General features: G+C 47.4%; 1 protein-coding gene across 1 annotated transcript in view; it reads right to left on the bottom strand.

The window, feature by feature from the left end:
* Nucleotides 1-16,815, bottom strand: part of LOC144107840 (ATP-binding cassette sub-family C member 2-like) — a 91,462-nt gene extending 74,647 nt beyond the window's left edge. The window contains exons 1-3 of the mRNA XM_077641053.1: nt 16,636-16,815; nt 6,487-6,648; nt 3,849-3,983 (exon numbers count right to left, since the gene is read on the bottom strand). Coding sequence (XP_077497179.1) covers nt 3,849-3,983; nt 6,487-6,648; nt 16,636-16,653 — 315 coding nt within the window. The 5' untranslated portion in view covers nt 16,654-16,815. The remainder of the gene's footprint in view (nt 1-3,848; nt 3,984-6,486; nt 6,649-16,635) is intronic.
* Between the last annotated feature and the right edge of the window lie 368 nt (nt 16,816-17,183).

Genomic DNA, 17,183 nt, shown 5'->3' on the forward strand with positions numbered 1-17,183 from the left:
AGGTTTGTAAATGTTGTACAGACGACGAGCGGCAAATGTATTTTCCAAAGCAACAATGCTGTAATTGACGCGACTAAGAACGAATGCATAATACAAGGATAAAAGTATAATGTAAGAAAATATGGAGGAGCTTTAATGAGTGTTTTAATGCCCAACGCAAATTTTTATAACATGAGCGATGTGCGTGCAAAACTAAAATCTTGAATCCAGAATGACGTCGACAAAGCGGGTGTTGTCGGGTGGCGGCATAATGCCAGAACATTAAGTTAAAGGCGGTTGTTTTAAGCAGTTTTGCCTTCTTAACCAATTTCCTTGCCTTGAAACGCGTTGAAATCTAACGCGTTGAAGTTCCTGTGTTACTTTCGGGCTTTTTTCAGCTATCAATTTCAACCAACTAGGTCATCTTTCGGCTCTTTCAAACGAAGTAGCTAGCGTCTTTAAGTATGCATGGAGGGAAGCTTCGAACCACACGACAGTTCATAAAGCATCAGTGGTGAAGACATTGTTCATAAGAGTTGAGACAGACCCCAACACTGAATTTGACAGAAAAAAAGACCATCTCACTATATTCAAAGGACTCACCATGAAAGGCTATACCCAAAAAAATTTATTCGAAAAACCATTTGCCTCCAGCAACTCAACATGAGCAAGAAATCAACGCGCAACAACCAACGCCACCCGAAAAATGCGTCACTGTGCCTTATGTGCGAGGTCCCAGCGAAACCATCGCCCGAATGCTGAAAAAAGGCAGTCTTCAGGTTGCGCACAAGCCTACAGACACTGTTGCGCTTTGCCTGCCTGTAAAACCCAAAGACTGGCCACAGAAAGAAAGAACCGAAGACATTATCTGCAAAATTCCTTGCCCCGATTGCGACGCGAGCTGCACCGTCAAAACCAAAATTTTAAACGAAAGATTTCAGCAACATAAAAATGACGTCCGCAACTTCGCAGGAGACCGCAATTCAGTAGCCGAACATTCCGAGGACTCCGACCATAGAATCACCTTCGACGAAATCAGCATCCTCGAAACCGAAAAAAATGACCAAAAAAGGCACTTACTCGAATCCTGGCACATTCAAACTACCCCAAACAACATCAACCGCCCGAAGGGAAACTTGCCCGCAGTATATGCACAGGCACTTCGCTCTGCACCTCAAAGAAGAAAAGTCGCCATTGACCGTTTAGAGCGCCGTCGGGAGGAAGGATCCGAACCAGTCGGTTGCAGACTAATAATAATAATAATTGGTATTGGGGGGAAAGGAAATGGCGCAGTATCTGTCTCATATATCGTTGGTCACCTGAACCGCGCCGTAAGGGAAGGGTAAAGGAGGGAGTGAAAGAAGAAAGGAAGAGAGAGGTGCCGTAGTGCAGGGCTCCGAAATAATTTCGACCACCTGGGGATCTTTGACGTGCACTGACATCGCACAGCACACGGGCGCCTTAGCGTTTTTCCTCCATAAAAACGCAGCCGCCACGGTCGGGTTCGAACCCGGGAACTACGGATCAGTAGTCGAGCGCCCTAACCACTGAGCCACCGCGGCGGGGCCGGTTGCAGACTACAGAACAGGTTTTTAACCCCTCGTCATCGTCCAAGTGCAATCTCTGAGCCCGAGCGCTCTAGCACGCGGCTCTTGACACTTTACCGTTTTCGGCCGCTCCAATCGTCCAGAGAGGGCGCTGCTACAACCGCCTCCCCGCAGTCCGACTACGTGACTCACAGCCTTAACCCCCTCCCCCCTCCCCTCCTACGCCCCCTTCCCCACGTCTTTCGCAACACAGCTTTCGCTCTTTCGACCTCCTGCTCCCCTCCATGCATACTTAAAGACGATAGCTACTGCCCCCAGTCACCCCTGAAGAAGGAGCCGAGCCGGCTGAGAAGCGTTGGACTTCAAATTAAACGTTTTGGTTGCAGATACCTTGGATGGATATGTGGGGTTGGAACTGTGAGTTTATTATAAGTCTTCAAACCCAACCAGACAGGCAAATCTGTCAACATGTTTAGTTTTCAGAAGGATTCTCAGCCTTGACAAACGAGGCGATGCCCCGTAGCTTTTCCATTTCACGTGCAAGGTCACTGGCAACGCGCTCCATTTCGCTCTTTTATAACGAATTCGATCGAAGTTAGAAGCGCAAGTGTCAGCAAAGCCTTTGCGCAATTTCCTATTGCGCTGCGATTGTAAATTTTCAAATACATTCACTTCATCGTCTGTGGATCAACAACCCGCTGCGTCAAAGCAGCTGTTACATCCTGCAGCGGCATTGCCATAACCTGGATATCAGCGCGTTTGCGGGATCAGACTCGCATTCCGCCTAGGTTACAAATGGTTCTCATCCGCTGTTGTAGCATGAAAGGCTCCATGCGTGCCGTGACACACGTGCTCTTAAGCGAAAACCACCTGTGAAACACTTTTTGAACGCATACGAAGGTTATTGTTAGTCTGCCCTGATAATGACAAAGAATAGCGTGGCTAGCAGAGTACCTTTTGAGCCGTGATTTCCACCTGCAGTTTGGACGAAGAGTATGGACCGGGCAGGGAAATCATATATATATATATATATATATATATATATATATATATATATATATATATATATATATATATATATATATATATTGTAGAGCGGTTTATTGGCACGATGGAAGCGCCGGCTACGAAGACCTTGGCACAGGCAATTTACGAGGCAGAAAGCCGAGAGACCAGACACAAGCGGCAGTGTTCCATCCAGCACGAGCATCCAGCCCCGAAGCCAACGACGACGAAGCGCTCGCGCTGCCGGTTGGATACTCGTGCTGGATAGAACACTGCCGCTTGTGTCTGGTCTCTCGGCTCTCTGCCTCGTAGATTGCATGTGCCATGGTCTTCGTAGCCGGCGCTTCCATCGTGCCAATAAACCGCTCTGCAGATATATATATATATATATATATATATATATATATATATATATATATATATATATATATATATATATATATATACGCTGGTGAATACTCTCAAGGTTCGCTTACACACAGTAAACACAAATGCCCACGAGAGCAGCAGATTGGACACCCGTCGCCGTAGCTCAGTTGGTAGAGCACCGGACGCGATATTCGGAGCTCGTGGGTTTGGATCCCACCGGCAGCATGGTTGTTTTTTTCTTCTGGTTTATAAGTAATTTCCTTTAGGCGATAGATTAATCGAAGTATTATTATCTCACTGATCAGCACTACACATTAAAAAAAATTAAACATACCCCTATGCACCTTGGTTTCGGTGACTGTTGGCTCCCTTCATATATATATATATATATATATATATATATATATATATATATATATATATATATATATATATATATATATATATATATATATATATATATATATATATATATATATATATATATATATATATATATATATATATAATATTAAGTGTGTTGCGAGCAGCACAGGCTGAGGCAACTAATGTGTCTAACAAAAGATACAAACCGGTTGTGGGTAGAACCTGCTGGCAGTTATCTCTGCTTTGGAGACGCAAACAGAAACATCACTATCATAGCACACCACCGAGAACAAATGTGCTGGAAGGCTGTTGTTCTTCTTTCCATTTCCATATGTTCCTGTTGTATGTATCGTTAGTCTTAGTTTATTCTTTGCTTTGTGCAATTTTTGCTCACGTTTATGTATTAAAAGGATGGACACTAGTTTAAAAAAGCAGCTTAATTGATGCGTTCGGCGTTATCAAATAAATTCAGTAAAATATGTTACATTTCGCGCGATCTGACATGACACTCTTCGGTTTGGAAACACCTAAATGGTGGTGAAACCTTCCGTCGAAGAAATTATGGTTGCGGAGGGCACTCACCAGTGTGACAGCTGAGAGCATCTCGATGAGCATGTCGTACGGTACTGTCCGCGACCATTGATTGTTCTTGTAACCTTCAGACCATAGCACACTCGTCTTTGCAGCGTAGGCAGTGCACGATGCCAGGGTTAGTGTCTGCGCAATGTCAGCACGAAGGCATCTTTCACATGACCTTACAACCTGCCAATTGTATCAAATTGTTGCGGTGAAAAAGATTAACTCTCTAAGTCTTTACGATATGGTGTGCAAGTTTAAACCTTAGCTATCGAGCGCATTTACTTCTAACCAAAATTACACCTTGGGCCAAAAATCAAAGACGGACTTTGTGCTCTTATCGCTTCGACGGCCATTAAAAGTGGTTAGAGCATCTTCCTCGCAACATCACAACCTTCAACATGACACGTTAGTGAGGCGCACATACGCTCTGCCGTACGAAGACCAAAGCGAGGCTGAGGAACACACTGGCTCAGACACCTTCAAACGAATACCTTTACAACACCCGTCAAACTAAATTAAATGTTTGGTACCCCACACTCTATAAACCGCAATGCTCACACTGTGGAGCAATAGACTCGGCTTATCACGTGGTGTGGGCTTGTCAACTAAATCCCGCTGTCGACCCTATATCAAACCCAGACCCGGGGCAATGGGAAGCCATTCTGCTCAGCGGAGACCCTCACCACCAGCGCGGACTGGCACGTAGGGCTCTCGCTGCCGCGCAAGCCAATTTACGGCAGGAATAGGCGGCCCACCCAGAAGCCCTTGAATCTCCTTTCTTCGGAAAATAAAGAATATTTCCTCCTCCTCTTAGCTCCTCCCACTCGGGAGCTGCCAGATTCGATCTTCAGTGGCGCCGGATTCTCCCGGTTTCGTATACGGCACTAAGAATTTCCCCGGCCTAATGCTTGTCTTTTATAGGCTGAAATGCTTGGGAAAAGGTTCGAGGTTTTCGTAGAAGCTTTCCACAGCTTACTCCTGCAGTTCTTCGTTCGCGATGAATTGAGCTTGTCCCAGATCAGCGAGGATTTTGCTCTTCATAGATTGATGAGAGTACTTGATGCTACCGCTGTCGTCGAGTTGTTTTCATTTGTGGACGCAAGATTGCCGAATGAATACATTCCTATTTTGACGCAAGCCTGCCTGTCCTTTCCAGGGGGTCGACTGTTTAGCCCGAGGCCTAACCAACCGGGCAGCCGACCGCTCGAACCCGGATGCTCTCGACAGAGCGCAAGCCACCATGCTTCGCAGACTGCAGACCAATTCGATTCTCAGTCATTCTCGACTAAATCTCATCACTGACGGAGAATATGATCCCGTCTGTCCTAATTGCGACCACGGAGTGTTTGCCACTCGGGCACACATCCTCTGGGGATGCGAGGGTACCCCCCCCCCCAATCTTTACTGCCAGTTCCCTCCTTGGAGGGTTGGACCCAACTTCTTGCAAGACGAGACAAGAAGACACAACTCGCACTCGTCTCGTGGGCTCAAGACGTCGCCCCCACCTGGGGGCCACACTCAGCCCACCTGCCTTAACTCTCAACCCTGAAGTGGCAAATAAAGTTGTCTCTCTCTCTGACCTTTCTTGCTATCGCTCCCCTCTATACTTCTCCTCGTTGTCCTCTCCATTTCCCTTCCCCCTCCTCTGGCTGCAGCTCGAGTGCTTAAGATATTAGATAGCAATTGCCGTGGCCGGCAACATTCTTCTGCTTTCCTTTTTATTTATTTATTTATTTATTTATTTATTTATTTATTTTTAAATAAATCACTACTACTACTACTATTACTACTACTGCCAGTTTTGCGCTCTCCACTACTTGCCTTCTCAGCTGCTTGATAATTTTTTGAAGAATTGGTCACATCTGTACTGTAACTCTTTGCGAGAGAGTGGGATTTCACCGTAGTTTGAGTACGAGTGAGTGCTACGCTGCCAGTAAAAACTGGCAGCTTCTTCAGGAAGAGGTACACGAGCATGCGATTGATCGCGGCTGCGTTGCCTTAAAAGAGCCTAGAATGCTGCCCAGCAAGCAGCGCAACTAAAATCTTAATTGGCGCCGTTACAATGCTCGTGAACACCCGGATCGTTGCCAGCAAGTCAGCCTCCAAGGTGCTCCTAGACCGCACATCAGCAAGCGGCATTTTCCCCCTGATCTGCAAAGCTGGTCTCTGGGCGGCAAGGAACATGACGAAGGAGGATGCGGCGAGCATCGTCCCGAGCCTAATAGTCATCATTATCATAATGAAAATCTTCCTATGTTCAAAAGGACACAGAGCTTTTCCGTTGAACTCCTACCAAACTTGTCCTGGACCAGCCCTGACCTGTCTATACCAGTGAACATCCTAACTTTATCTCCGTACTTGACTCTCCCAAGCCTATTTCTTCCTTCGGCCGCCCCTCGCCTTCTCCTTGTATTAATTCAGTTACCTTAAAGGGCCATCACTTACATTGACTTCCCATTGCATGCTTTGCCAATGCTCATTCCTTCTTGATTTTAACTAGGAAATCATTAACTCGCATTTGTTCCTTCACAAACATCGCTATCTTTTCCATAAACAATTACCAATAAGCGGCTCTAGTAATAATGATTTTCATATCGGAAATCTAAGTTGCTTCAAAACAAGCTGCCGACCAGATACGTACCAAGTGGGCGAGATCCAGCATGGTGGCGCCCCGCACGCGGCCCTCGATGAGTGTGCGCCGAGGAAAGAACTCGGCCCAGCCACCCAGGAGCAGGCAGCCCAGGGCGCCCAACTTTATAGCGGCCGACGCGCTACTCGCGGTCAGGGTCCCCGCCGGCCCCATCTGCGAGGAAGGAAGCACACATTGTTCATTCCATGTGCACTGAGCTAAAGGGCATCTCAAAGCCTATAAATGCGCTGGAGAGTTTCCGCTCTGACTCGCGCCGCGGAACATCGACCAGAGGACCCCTGAGACTACATTCGTCCTGTGAATATGAAAGCATTTGTGGGTCACCATGGGCTACTAGTTAACTATATTACTTTACTGCTCAGTAACAGTCAGTAACTAGCACTAATGTCTAAAATGCTCTTTCGGTAAAGGCCTTTAGACAAAAGGCTTAGGATGAAGGCTTTAAGGAAAGACCACATGACATACGCGTATCATAACTAAACCACTCGCCACTTCCGGCCTTCCTCTTCCGGTATGAATGTTTCTTCCTGTTTGGATGACACCACTTTCGGCTTCTGGCGCCAGTATGACGTCACACTAAATTTTCGTGACCACTATAGCGCTCACTTGCAGCTCCGGGTTTCGTTGCTGAGAAGCCATGTAAGGCTTTCCTCTTCACGTGGGGTTTCTTAAATAACCTCGAGACGTTAGCACTACGCAGTTCTTTTTTACGTGACAGCGCATACAGCTCGTTCGGTCGAAAAGCCATCGGCGTCGTAATAGTAGTAGTTTTAGTTGTGGTTGTCAGCACCGTGTGTCTGAAATATTCGGGGACTGCGTAAAAATGAGAGGGCATGCACACTTAACGAATAAAAAACCGGAGTCTTAGCCAGGAGTGCACGTTATAGATGCCCAGTTGGTGTAAATTATTCCGGAGTCCTCCACAACGGCACCTCTTTCTCCTAAACAACATGCTTCACCATCTAGCCCGGCAGCTTGCTCTCCTGGACCTCTTTCTTCTTTCACTCCCTCCTTTATTCCTTCCCTTACGGCGCGGTTCAGGTGTACGCCGATATGTGAGACGGATACTACGCCATTTCCTTTCCCAGAAAACCAATTTCCAATTTTCGTTTTCTTTGGCCTTCGAGACGGGAACGCTTCCGCTCCGCCACGACGGCCCGACGTTTGAATATGAATGAAGGCGCGTCTAATGAATGCACGGGATTAGCAGAAATCTATCTTCGATATCTGTACATAAGAGTACATGATTAATCGTGAGCCTGTAAATTACAGATGTCGGAATTAAACGAGCACCATGCGTTTCCGGTAAATTTCCTCTGTGCTTGGCGTGCAGTCGTAGCGCCATCGTGCGGCACCCACTGAAACCCCCCTCTGCCATGCACGGTGCTGGCCCGGCACTTGGTGTGCGCGTACTGAGTGTGCGCCTTCCCTGAATGCTGATGTGCCATCTACATAAGCGAGTGCTCGCCTACGAGGGAAGGCTATCACGTTTCACTCTTAAAGTGGAGCTTAAGCGTCTCCCAAGTTTTATATTATTCTACAATTTGCCTCTACCAAAAAAGATGTCACAAGCGCACTAACCCGCAGGAGCCAAACGCCATAGCAATAGAGCCAATTTCCGACAAGCCGTGCCTCGTTGTTCAAGCATTTCTGAAACTATGGAAGAACTTTATTAAATCAGGAACAGTTTGTAAAACTGCACTTTAAATATTAATTATTCAAATAATGGAGTACGTAGTCTTCTAGAGCTCTCCTTTTTCACAAGCAGTGTATGCTGCCTAAGTATCGTAGTACATTTCGACCGGTAAATTACGGAATGTTTGCTGCTGGCAATGCATGGAGGCATAGTTCCACCCGAACGCATAGTAATTTCAGGCAGTTCGCAATGGAAGGGGACTTTTAAACGTGACTTTGAAGTTATTGTGATTAGCAATATGGGAGATTAAAGCCTACTTTGATACACTGGTAACTGCGAGAACTTGGCATGGTTTAAACAGGTGACTCGTAAATGTTCACTATTTATAATGATGAAAATCTACCCGAGGGCCTCGACACCTTACCCTACCGAAATAATGAAATGCGCCAGAAGACAGTATATCCCTTTTTACTCCCGTATATAATATTTCTTGTCTATAGCGTAGTTAGTGTTTACAGCCGCGCCTCTCAGTAACAAAAGCACGTTTACACTGACATATCCAACATTCTTCGAAAAAATGTCGAATATTAGAAAATTTTAAAGTAACGTTATATATATATATATATATATATATATATATATATATATATATATATATATATATATATATATATATATATATATATATATATATATATATATATATATATATATATATATATATTGAAGGTAATGGTCCATTATTCCGATGTGTAGCAAAAACTTTCTTTTAAAGCTTCTTTTAAATCAGTTACGACTGCCATAGGAAAACAATGGGGAACGCTTTTGACGTTAGAAAAAACGTTAATAGCCGAAAAATGCATGCCTGGGGACGGGAGAGGTGCGGATGAATTGATTTTTATAGGGAAATCTTACAATATATCAGATAATTGCGCTCATAAACTCTTTCTTGTTAAAAAATGCTTGTGTCCAGAATTGTTGGGCGTTTTTGGAAAACAGAAAATTTAAGAAAAGTGAGCCACATGTATTTTGTAACATTCACCAGATTACACACGCGGTAGGCAAGTACATTATCTGTATATATGTGTGCTTAAAGACACCTTGAGGTTGTCCAGCGTGTTCGACGAGCGTCTGTGCAAAGCAGCTGTTCTCGAAACGGACTTAGCTTCGGACTCATCGTTCCGCCGCAAGTGGCTCTGAGAGAGCTGCCAGCGACGGGCATCTAGTCACAGTTTAGAAAAGGTTAAAGATTTCCTAGTTTGTTATCCTGCTCTCATCCTTCGCCGTTCTCTTCGCTTTCCTGCAGTGATTAGAAAATGTTTATTTGACATTCACAACGGCAACTAGCTGTAAAGAGACACCAGATAGTGTCCACATCAGACCTCAGAACAGGAGAACATCGCAGAAGTAAAATACAATGCATTTTCGTGCAGGTCACTAGTCGTGAAAACTATATAGATAGAGCACAATGAAGAGAGCATGCAGTGATAAGAATGAAGGTGTATACAGTGAACAAATAGCAGTATTGAATACATAATATCGCCGACAAACGTAGGGTGACTCAAAGGGGGCTTTTTAATGGAATGGCCAAGACCAGCAGCGCGCACCCGAGCGGAAACGCCGTCTTCCTCGCTCCCTTACGAGCCAAGTCATGCCCCTCGGCCGCATGGCGGCGCCAGCAGAATGTGAGCAGTGTGGCATTGTCCCCCTCCTTTCAAGAGGCATCACATCGATGCCACCGCCACGAAGGAAACAGTATAGAGACTCCGAAAGTGCAAAGGTGCGTGTGGCGTCGCCACTGAATGTGAACCCCGGCAGGGGCTAACGGGCGTAATACGGTTACATGCGCGACACGTGGACGACTTCAGACTTGGGCGGTCGAGAAGAGCGGACAACTCCTTGTGGGAACACTTCATAGTTTACCTCGCTGAGTTGATGTAGCACCTCGTAGAGGCGCAGAAGCTTTTCAGAGCGCCCGCGCAAACGTATTGGGCTCCATACCCAGACGTGTTCGCCGGGTTTGTAAATCACCTCCATGTGGCGGAGGTTGCAGCGCCGCGCGTAGGTTTCCTGCTGGTTTCGAATCCGGTGTCTAGCAAAATGGCGAGCGGCTTCTGCGTCACGAACGAATTGGTCAGCGCCCGCTACAGACGAGGGGGCGCAACCGGGAAGCAGCATGACGTCCAGTATGGTCAGGGCATCACGGCCATACACCAAAGGGAACGGAATTTTATAATTAGCGATAGCAAAACGGTCATCTATAACTTTGAAAAGGGTAGGATCTCGCCGGAAGCGGCAAGGATTCTGGCCAGTGGACGGCTAAACAGAAAAATTAGCCTAATTTGGACTCCCGCACACGTGTCCGTTCCTGGCAACGACGCGGCCCACGAGTCAGCCCGAGCTCTCTACTTCCGGGCAACTGTGGAGCCGCCCGACTGCCGGAACATGGACGAGCGTCTGCAAAATTATACGGAGATTGACGAAAATTAAAGGTTACAGAAGCGACTGGTGCCACCACCGGATAAAAGTCTAAACAATCAACAAACAAGTCTAAACAATAAAAGTCTAAACAATTGCTTCGACGATGCCCCGAGTACCGAAGCTGGTATCACACTGGACTGTGACAAACTTGCTTGCTCTCGGCGGTATCGTTATGTGGTCGTCAGAGATGCGCAGTGCTGCTCTGTGCAGCTCGGGGCCGGTATCAACGGCTCGCTGTGTCGAAAACGATACCAATTGCTCCTGCAAGTTGATGACCACCCCATAGTCTTTAAGGAAGTCCATGCCGAGAATGACCAGTTCTTTGGAGCACTCTCGTAGCACGGCAAGGGGCCACTGAAAGTTGCACCGCGTATCCTTATACGGCAGGTGCAGACGCCAATCGTCGCTACCACGTGGCAATCAGCTGTGCTTATCTGCGTCCCAAGCCAAGATCTTAGAACCTTTCTGAGGGTCGTGGCTAGCTGGCTGCTCATGACAGAAAAGTCGGCTCCGGTATCCACGAGTGCTGTCACGTCTTAGCTCTCAGCGGCAACTAGAATTTCGGTGGCGGAAACAATTCTTTCCCAACACGACGGTGAAGTCTTCGGTGGCGTTGTCGATGAGGTCGTCAGTATGGTCGGCGTTGAGATCGTCTTGGAGGTCGGCTGGTGAGGTCGTCGGCGTTCGGGTCGTCACATCAAATCGTCGGATAGAGGCTCTTCGCTCTCTGTGGCAGCGGCGTTCCTTCCCCAGGAGGACGCCGTCCTCAGTTTTCCCGGTGGTGGGTCGTGCCTCTGAATTGGCCAGAGGATGATGCGCGACTGTGCTAAGGTACCCGTCTTGGAGAGGCGACCTATAGATTGATGTCATGGAGGCGTTGAGGGCGGCACATGATCGGCCAGGTACTGTTTAATGTCCCGCGGTCTCTCATCATAGCGCGGTCAAGGTGCGCCCGGCCGAAATCCTCTTAAGCCCATCCGCCGGTATGGGCAGTTGCGGAGGACATGACCTGGCTCACCGCAGTGGTAGCAGAGCGGCCGCTTGTTAGGTGTGCGCCACACATCCGCTTTTCGCAGAACACGGCGTGGGTCCCGCAGCTCGAGGGGAAGGTACCATTGCATTGGTGCAGCAGCAGGACGGTATGCATGCAGCACCGACGCATGTTTCCATAGGGCTTCGCTGTAGCTCATTATTTACGGTTTCGGCTGTGGTGTCCGTAGGTCTTCGTTGTGGCTCATGGTGTACGGTTCCGGCTGTGGTGCTGGTGGTGGCTGCACCGCTCACCGATTTTCGTCACGGACGCCATCGGCTACAGCTGCGACACTTGCAGGGGGAGCATCTAAGCGTAGGTTGCGCAGTTCTTCGCGAACCACACTCCGCACAAGCTCCCGAAGTGCCTCATCCCCGGCGACCGCCACTGACGCACAGTAGTTGGTGGCTGCAACACTTCCCTGACGAGAGTACTGCGCACTGCGTTCCTGCAATGAACGTTCCATACCCGTGGCTTCTTTGGCGAAGTCAGCGACGGTTCATTGAGGGTCGCGTATTAGGCCAGCGAAGAGCTGCTCCTTCACACCAGGCATGAGGTGGCGCACCTTCGTTGCCTTGGGCGTGGTAGGATCAGCACGATTGAAGAGGCGCGTCATATCTTCTATAAACATGGCGGCGCTTTTGTTCGACTGCTGTGACCTGGAGCGAAGAGCTATTTCGGCGTTTTCTTTTCGTTCGTTTGTGCTGAAGGTGGTCAGCAACTCAGGGCGGAGCGCTTCCCATTTGGTAAAGAAAGCCTCATAACTCTCGAACCATATCTTTGCCGAGTCTTGAAACGCGAAATACATGTTTCGTAGCTTTCGCTCGTCGTCCCACGGGTTGAAAGTGGCCACATGGCCAAAGCTGGCAAACCAGTACTCGACATCCTCTAATCTATCGCCGTGAAAGGATGGCGGTGAGCGAGGTGTGAGGAGTACAGCCGGCGGGACAGTGCCGGAAAGCTGACCTGTCTGACTGGCAGTAGTGGATGTCATAGTACGCACCGGCTTCGTCACTGGCTGGAACTCAGGTTCCAGACCTCGCAGGCGGCGGCTCGCCTAGTGCACGGGTGTTGCTCCAAGCGTCGGGGATCAGCGTCAAAATTGTCTTCGGGGTCAGCGTGCATGGGACGATACCCAGCGGCTCCACCAAAATGTCGCCGACAGACGTACGGCGACTCAAAAGGGGCTTTCATCGGAAGGAAGGAAGGCCTCAGACGTTGCTGGCACATACCCACTACGGGGGAGTGGCCAAGACACAGGCGGTTAACGGAATGGCCAAGAAGACCAGCAGCGAACATCTTCTTCTTCGTACTCTTGAGGCATGACACATACCCACAGCGAACATCTTCTTCTTCTTCGTCCCCTTAACATTCGAGCGGCAACGTCGTCTTCCTTGCTCCCTCACGAGCCAAGTCATGCCGCTCGGCCGCATGGCGGCGCCGGCAAAATGTGAGCAGTGGCAATATACAAGGCGTACCAGCTAAATTTCTACAGTATTTAAAAATATGCCGCGGCACTCGAAGCGGACGCGACCAAATGCTTGCTACTGGCTGTTGTATGAAGCAACTCACACTATTTTTTGTATCGTGATTAGTTGCATGACTAGTCAAGATTAATTAACCAACTTCGCAAGAAACGAAGATAAGCGAAATGGCCCAATGAGAAAGTTGTAGAACGGTCTACGAAACGTCCCACTGAACAGTTTCTAACTTTTCATTTATTACGTATCGGCTTTGTTTCGCTCTCTGTAGATGCCCGTGAAATACAAAGAACACCACGTGAGATGTCCGCTTGCGCGCCATGATTACAGTTCTTTGAAACGTTCCGCCCAACCCACAAACTGCTCATTTAACCGGGTGTGCTGCTGCTTAAAAGGTGACAGGGCTGCGACAAAGGCGTTGGCTGTGCGATTACGCGAGCGCAAGCGATGAGGACTGTGCCTGCTGGTCGCTATCATAAAGCGCCGCAAGGGAAGCATACCGCTGGCGTAAATCGCACAACCGGCAGCTGCGTCGCTGCCCTGTCACCTTTTAAGCGGCAGCACACCGGGCTAAACCATCTGTTCGTTCCTACATGGAACGTTTGAGAGCACTGCAATCGCGGCGCGCAAGCGTGCATGACACATAGTATATTTTTGTATTTCGCGGGCATCTGCAGTGCGCAAAAAAAAAAAGCCTTATACCTAATAGATGGAAAGTTAAAAACGGTTCAATCGAACGTTTTGCGGACCGTTCTAGAACCTTCTCAGTGGCCTTTTTCGCCTATCTTGGTTGCTTGCGAAGTTGGTTAATCAATCTCGACTAATTACGTAATTAAGCACAACACAAAAAAATACTGTGACTTCCTCTATACAATAGCCAGCAGCAAGCCTTTGGTTTTGTCGTCATAGAGCGCCTCGGCGTGTTTTTAAACCTTGGAGGAATTTAGCTGGGACGCCGTTAATAAATGGGAACGGTTACACTGCTGCACATACACTGCGCGAACGTAATAAGCGATATTCTGCCGCTTACGCCCAGTACGTCGACGGCGCGCAGCCCAGATGCGGGCGGCTAAGAACTGCGCTCTGAAAAGACGAACTGTCTTGCTCAAGTAAGGCGATTTTTTGCGCAAATGTTGTGGGGCCTCTGATTGTCTCAGATGTGCGAGACTGATTGCGTACGAATCAGACTGTAATCTACCCTAAAGCTACTAGTCGTAACTTGACTCAGCCATGAATCAACAGCATAATCGCCAAACACATACACATGCCAAGCAATTCTGGACACTCATTTCATTCATTTTCCCTTAAAGGCCCGAAGGCATTACATAAGAGGGGAGCAAAATCACGAATTTTGTCACAAGATGAACATGTCAAAACAGAGAAACAGTAATTAGAAGCAAACAATGAAAACAATAAAAGTATGTACCATTTAAATGATCTTGTGACGGGTATACATGCTAAATGGAATGCACGGGACCGAAACAAGAACAAAATTTATATATGCAAAAGCATTTTTGTGCGGGAAACCGTTTGTAAACGCAATTTTTTATATAATGTAAGATTTCACTATAACAAACCATATATCCGCAGATCACCAGACGGCAGTCCTGTATATTTTTTTTCTCTTAACGTTTCGTAATCGTCAAAAACGTTCCCCATTGGTTTTCTATGGCAGTCTTAATTATTCGATACAATCGATGGATCACTTAAACATAAATATGTTGCTACATATTAGAATAATGGACCCTTACCGTCGATATTTACACGGCACTGTCTTACTATTTTTCAATTTTCAAAATATTTCTCTGAGAAAGCTGGACTTAGGCGTCTGTTGGGGCCGTTTGTGGGGGCCGCACCGTTTACCATGGGAGCGGCCGCACTCTACTCTGAATGTACAGGACACCCACTTCGCGGCCAGCTCCAGGCGAAGACGCGTCCTTTGTGGCTTCACCTTCCTCCTCGACGCTCTCAGACACGCACGTTGCGCCCCGTTCTCGCACGGAGCAGCAAACGTGGGAGAGGTAGCCGCAAACAAAGAAGGGTTACACCGCGTCACTCTGCATCAATGAGGAGTGTTCGTTTAGTATAATTTCTTAGAGGCCTTGTCTGACAAAGAAGCAACGCTTCGAATTGCGTTCTTCATCATCATCATCATCATCAACCTGACTACGCTAACTGCAGGACAAATGCCTCTCCCATGTCTCTCCAATTAGCCCTGTCTTGTGCCCGATGCGGCCACCCTATCCCCGCACACCTGCTAATATCGTCCGCCCACATAAATTCCTGCCGCATGTATTGCCTTCTCTTGGAATCCACTCCGTTACCTTTAAGGACCAGCGGTTATCTATCCTTCGCATTACATGCCCAGCCCAAGCCCGTTTCTTCTTCTTGATTTCGACTAGGATGCAATTAACCCGCGTTTGTTCCCTCACTCACTCTACCCGCTTCCAATCTCTTGAAGTTACACCTATCACTTTTCTCTCCATAGCTCGCTGCGTGGTCCTTACCTTAAGCTGAACCCTTTTCATTAGCCTCCACGTTTCTGTTCCATAGGTGAGGACCGGTAAGGTAGAGCTGTTGTATACTTTTCACATAAGGCATATTGGTAAACTGCCATTCAGGACATGACAGAATCGACCAAATGCACTCCACTCCATTCTTATCCTTCTAGTTATTTCCCTCTCATGGTGCGGAACTGCTGTCACTACCTGCCCTAAGTAGGCATATTCACTTACCACTTCCAGTGCCTCGCTACTCATTGTAAACTGCTGTTCTGTTCAGATACCATTGATTATTACTTCGCTTTGGTTTTCTGCATATTAATTTCTAATTGACGGTAGATTGACGGTAGCTTAAGCGTAGTCCAAGAGTTCTGCCTCAGTATATCGCAGGATAAAGCTGCACTCAAATCCCGGGAGGTGAGTGTAACTAAATAGAAGAATAAAGGAATAAATGAGTGCTGTTCAGAATGACAAATGGAGGCAGCAAAATGTCGGACATTCACTCAAGTATCCACTTGTAAAATAATCAGGAACACTTATTAATCATTTCAAAGAGTATCTAAAACGCAGCTCCACATGTATGAGTGAGTATGTTTGCTAAACAAGTTAAACAACTCAGCTTATCCGTACGCCAATCAGATGAAGTTTGTACGAAGGCGAACTCGAGCACTTTGTCTAGAACACGAAGTTGTGGACCCACAATCGTTAGGTAGCAGACGAAAACGAAGGTATCGTTTCTTAATTTCAATATTTCTTGTAAAATAAACACTCCGAAGTTGTCTTCTGCTCACAAAAAGTCCCAAGAGCGCAGTTTTTTTACTGTGTCGCCTGCAAGAACACGACCTACATCAGTTGATAACACCTATTTCTTCCCAATCAGGCATTGACAAAACTCAAGTGTTGAACTGCCCACGACAAAAAAGCTCCTTCAAAACCTGTCGAGACCCTAATTCATTGGTTATTACACTCATAAAAACCGAGCTTCCAATAACAAAACGAAGGTGCACCTACGTGATTGCCTCCGAACATTGTGCGCCTTCAGAGATGTTGGTAGAGACCCGTCTCACGAGCTGCACTCTCCGATAGCGACCAAAATCAAGTATTCATTGCCGCAGAAGCAAAACACCGTTTTTCTCCCGGCACCGCGCACGCCGTGAACGGCTCTCGTTTTCCACAAACTCAAAACGCGTCTACTCGCGCATGCGCATGAGGACTAAAAACAGCCAGGTGCACGTCAACACCCGTACTAGCCTTGTAATGGTGCCCTGTTTCCGTTCGTGCACAGATTGAAGAAAAAAAACGGTCATATATGAAAGACTTCCAAATGTCATAAAAACGCGAATACTTCGGGGAAACCAAGCGCTTCACCTAGCCCGAAACTAGCCATGTGTTGTGACGTAACGATGCAGTTGCCACCACGCCCGCAACGTGCCTTCATTCACAGGTTGGCGTACACCTGTTAGCCCCAAAAGCACAGGAGTCCCGGCATGCACATGTGCTTTATGCCAACCACTAAAACTGCGCCGTATTTTGAACCCGATGAGAGAACGCCGCTTTCG

The sequence above is a fragment of the Amblyomma americanum genome, chromosome 10 (assembly GCF_052857255.1).
Source record: "Amblyomma americanum isolate KBUSLIRL-KWMA chromosome 10, ASM5285725v1, whole genome shotgun sequence".
Classification (NCBI taxonomy): Eukaryota; Metazoa; Arthropoda; class Arachnida; order Ixodida; family Ixodidae; genus Amblyomma; species Amblyomma americanum.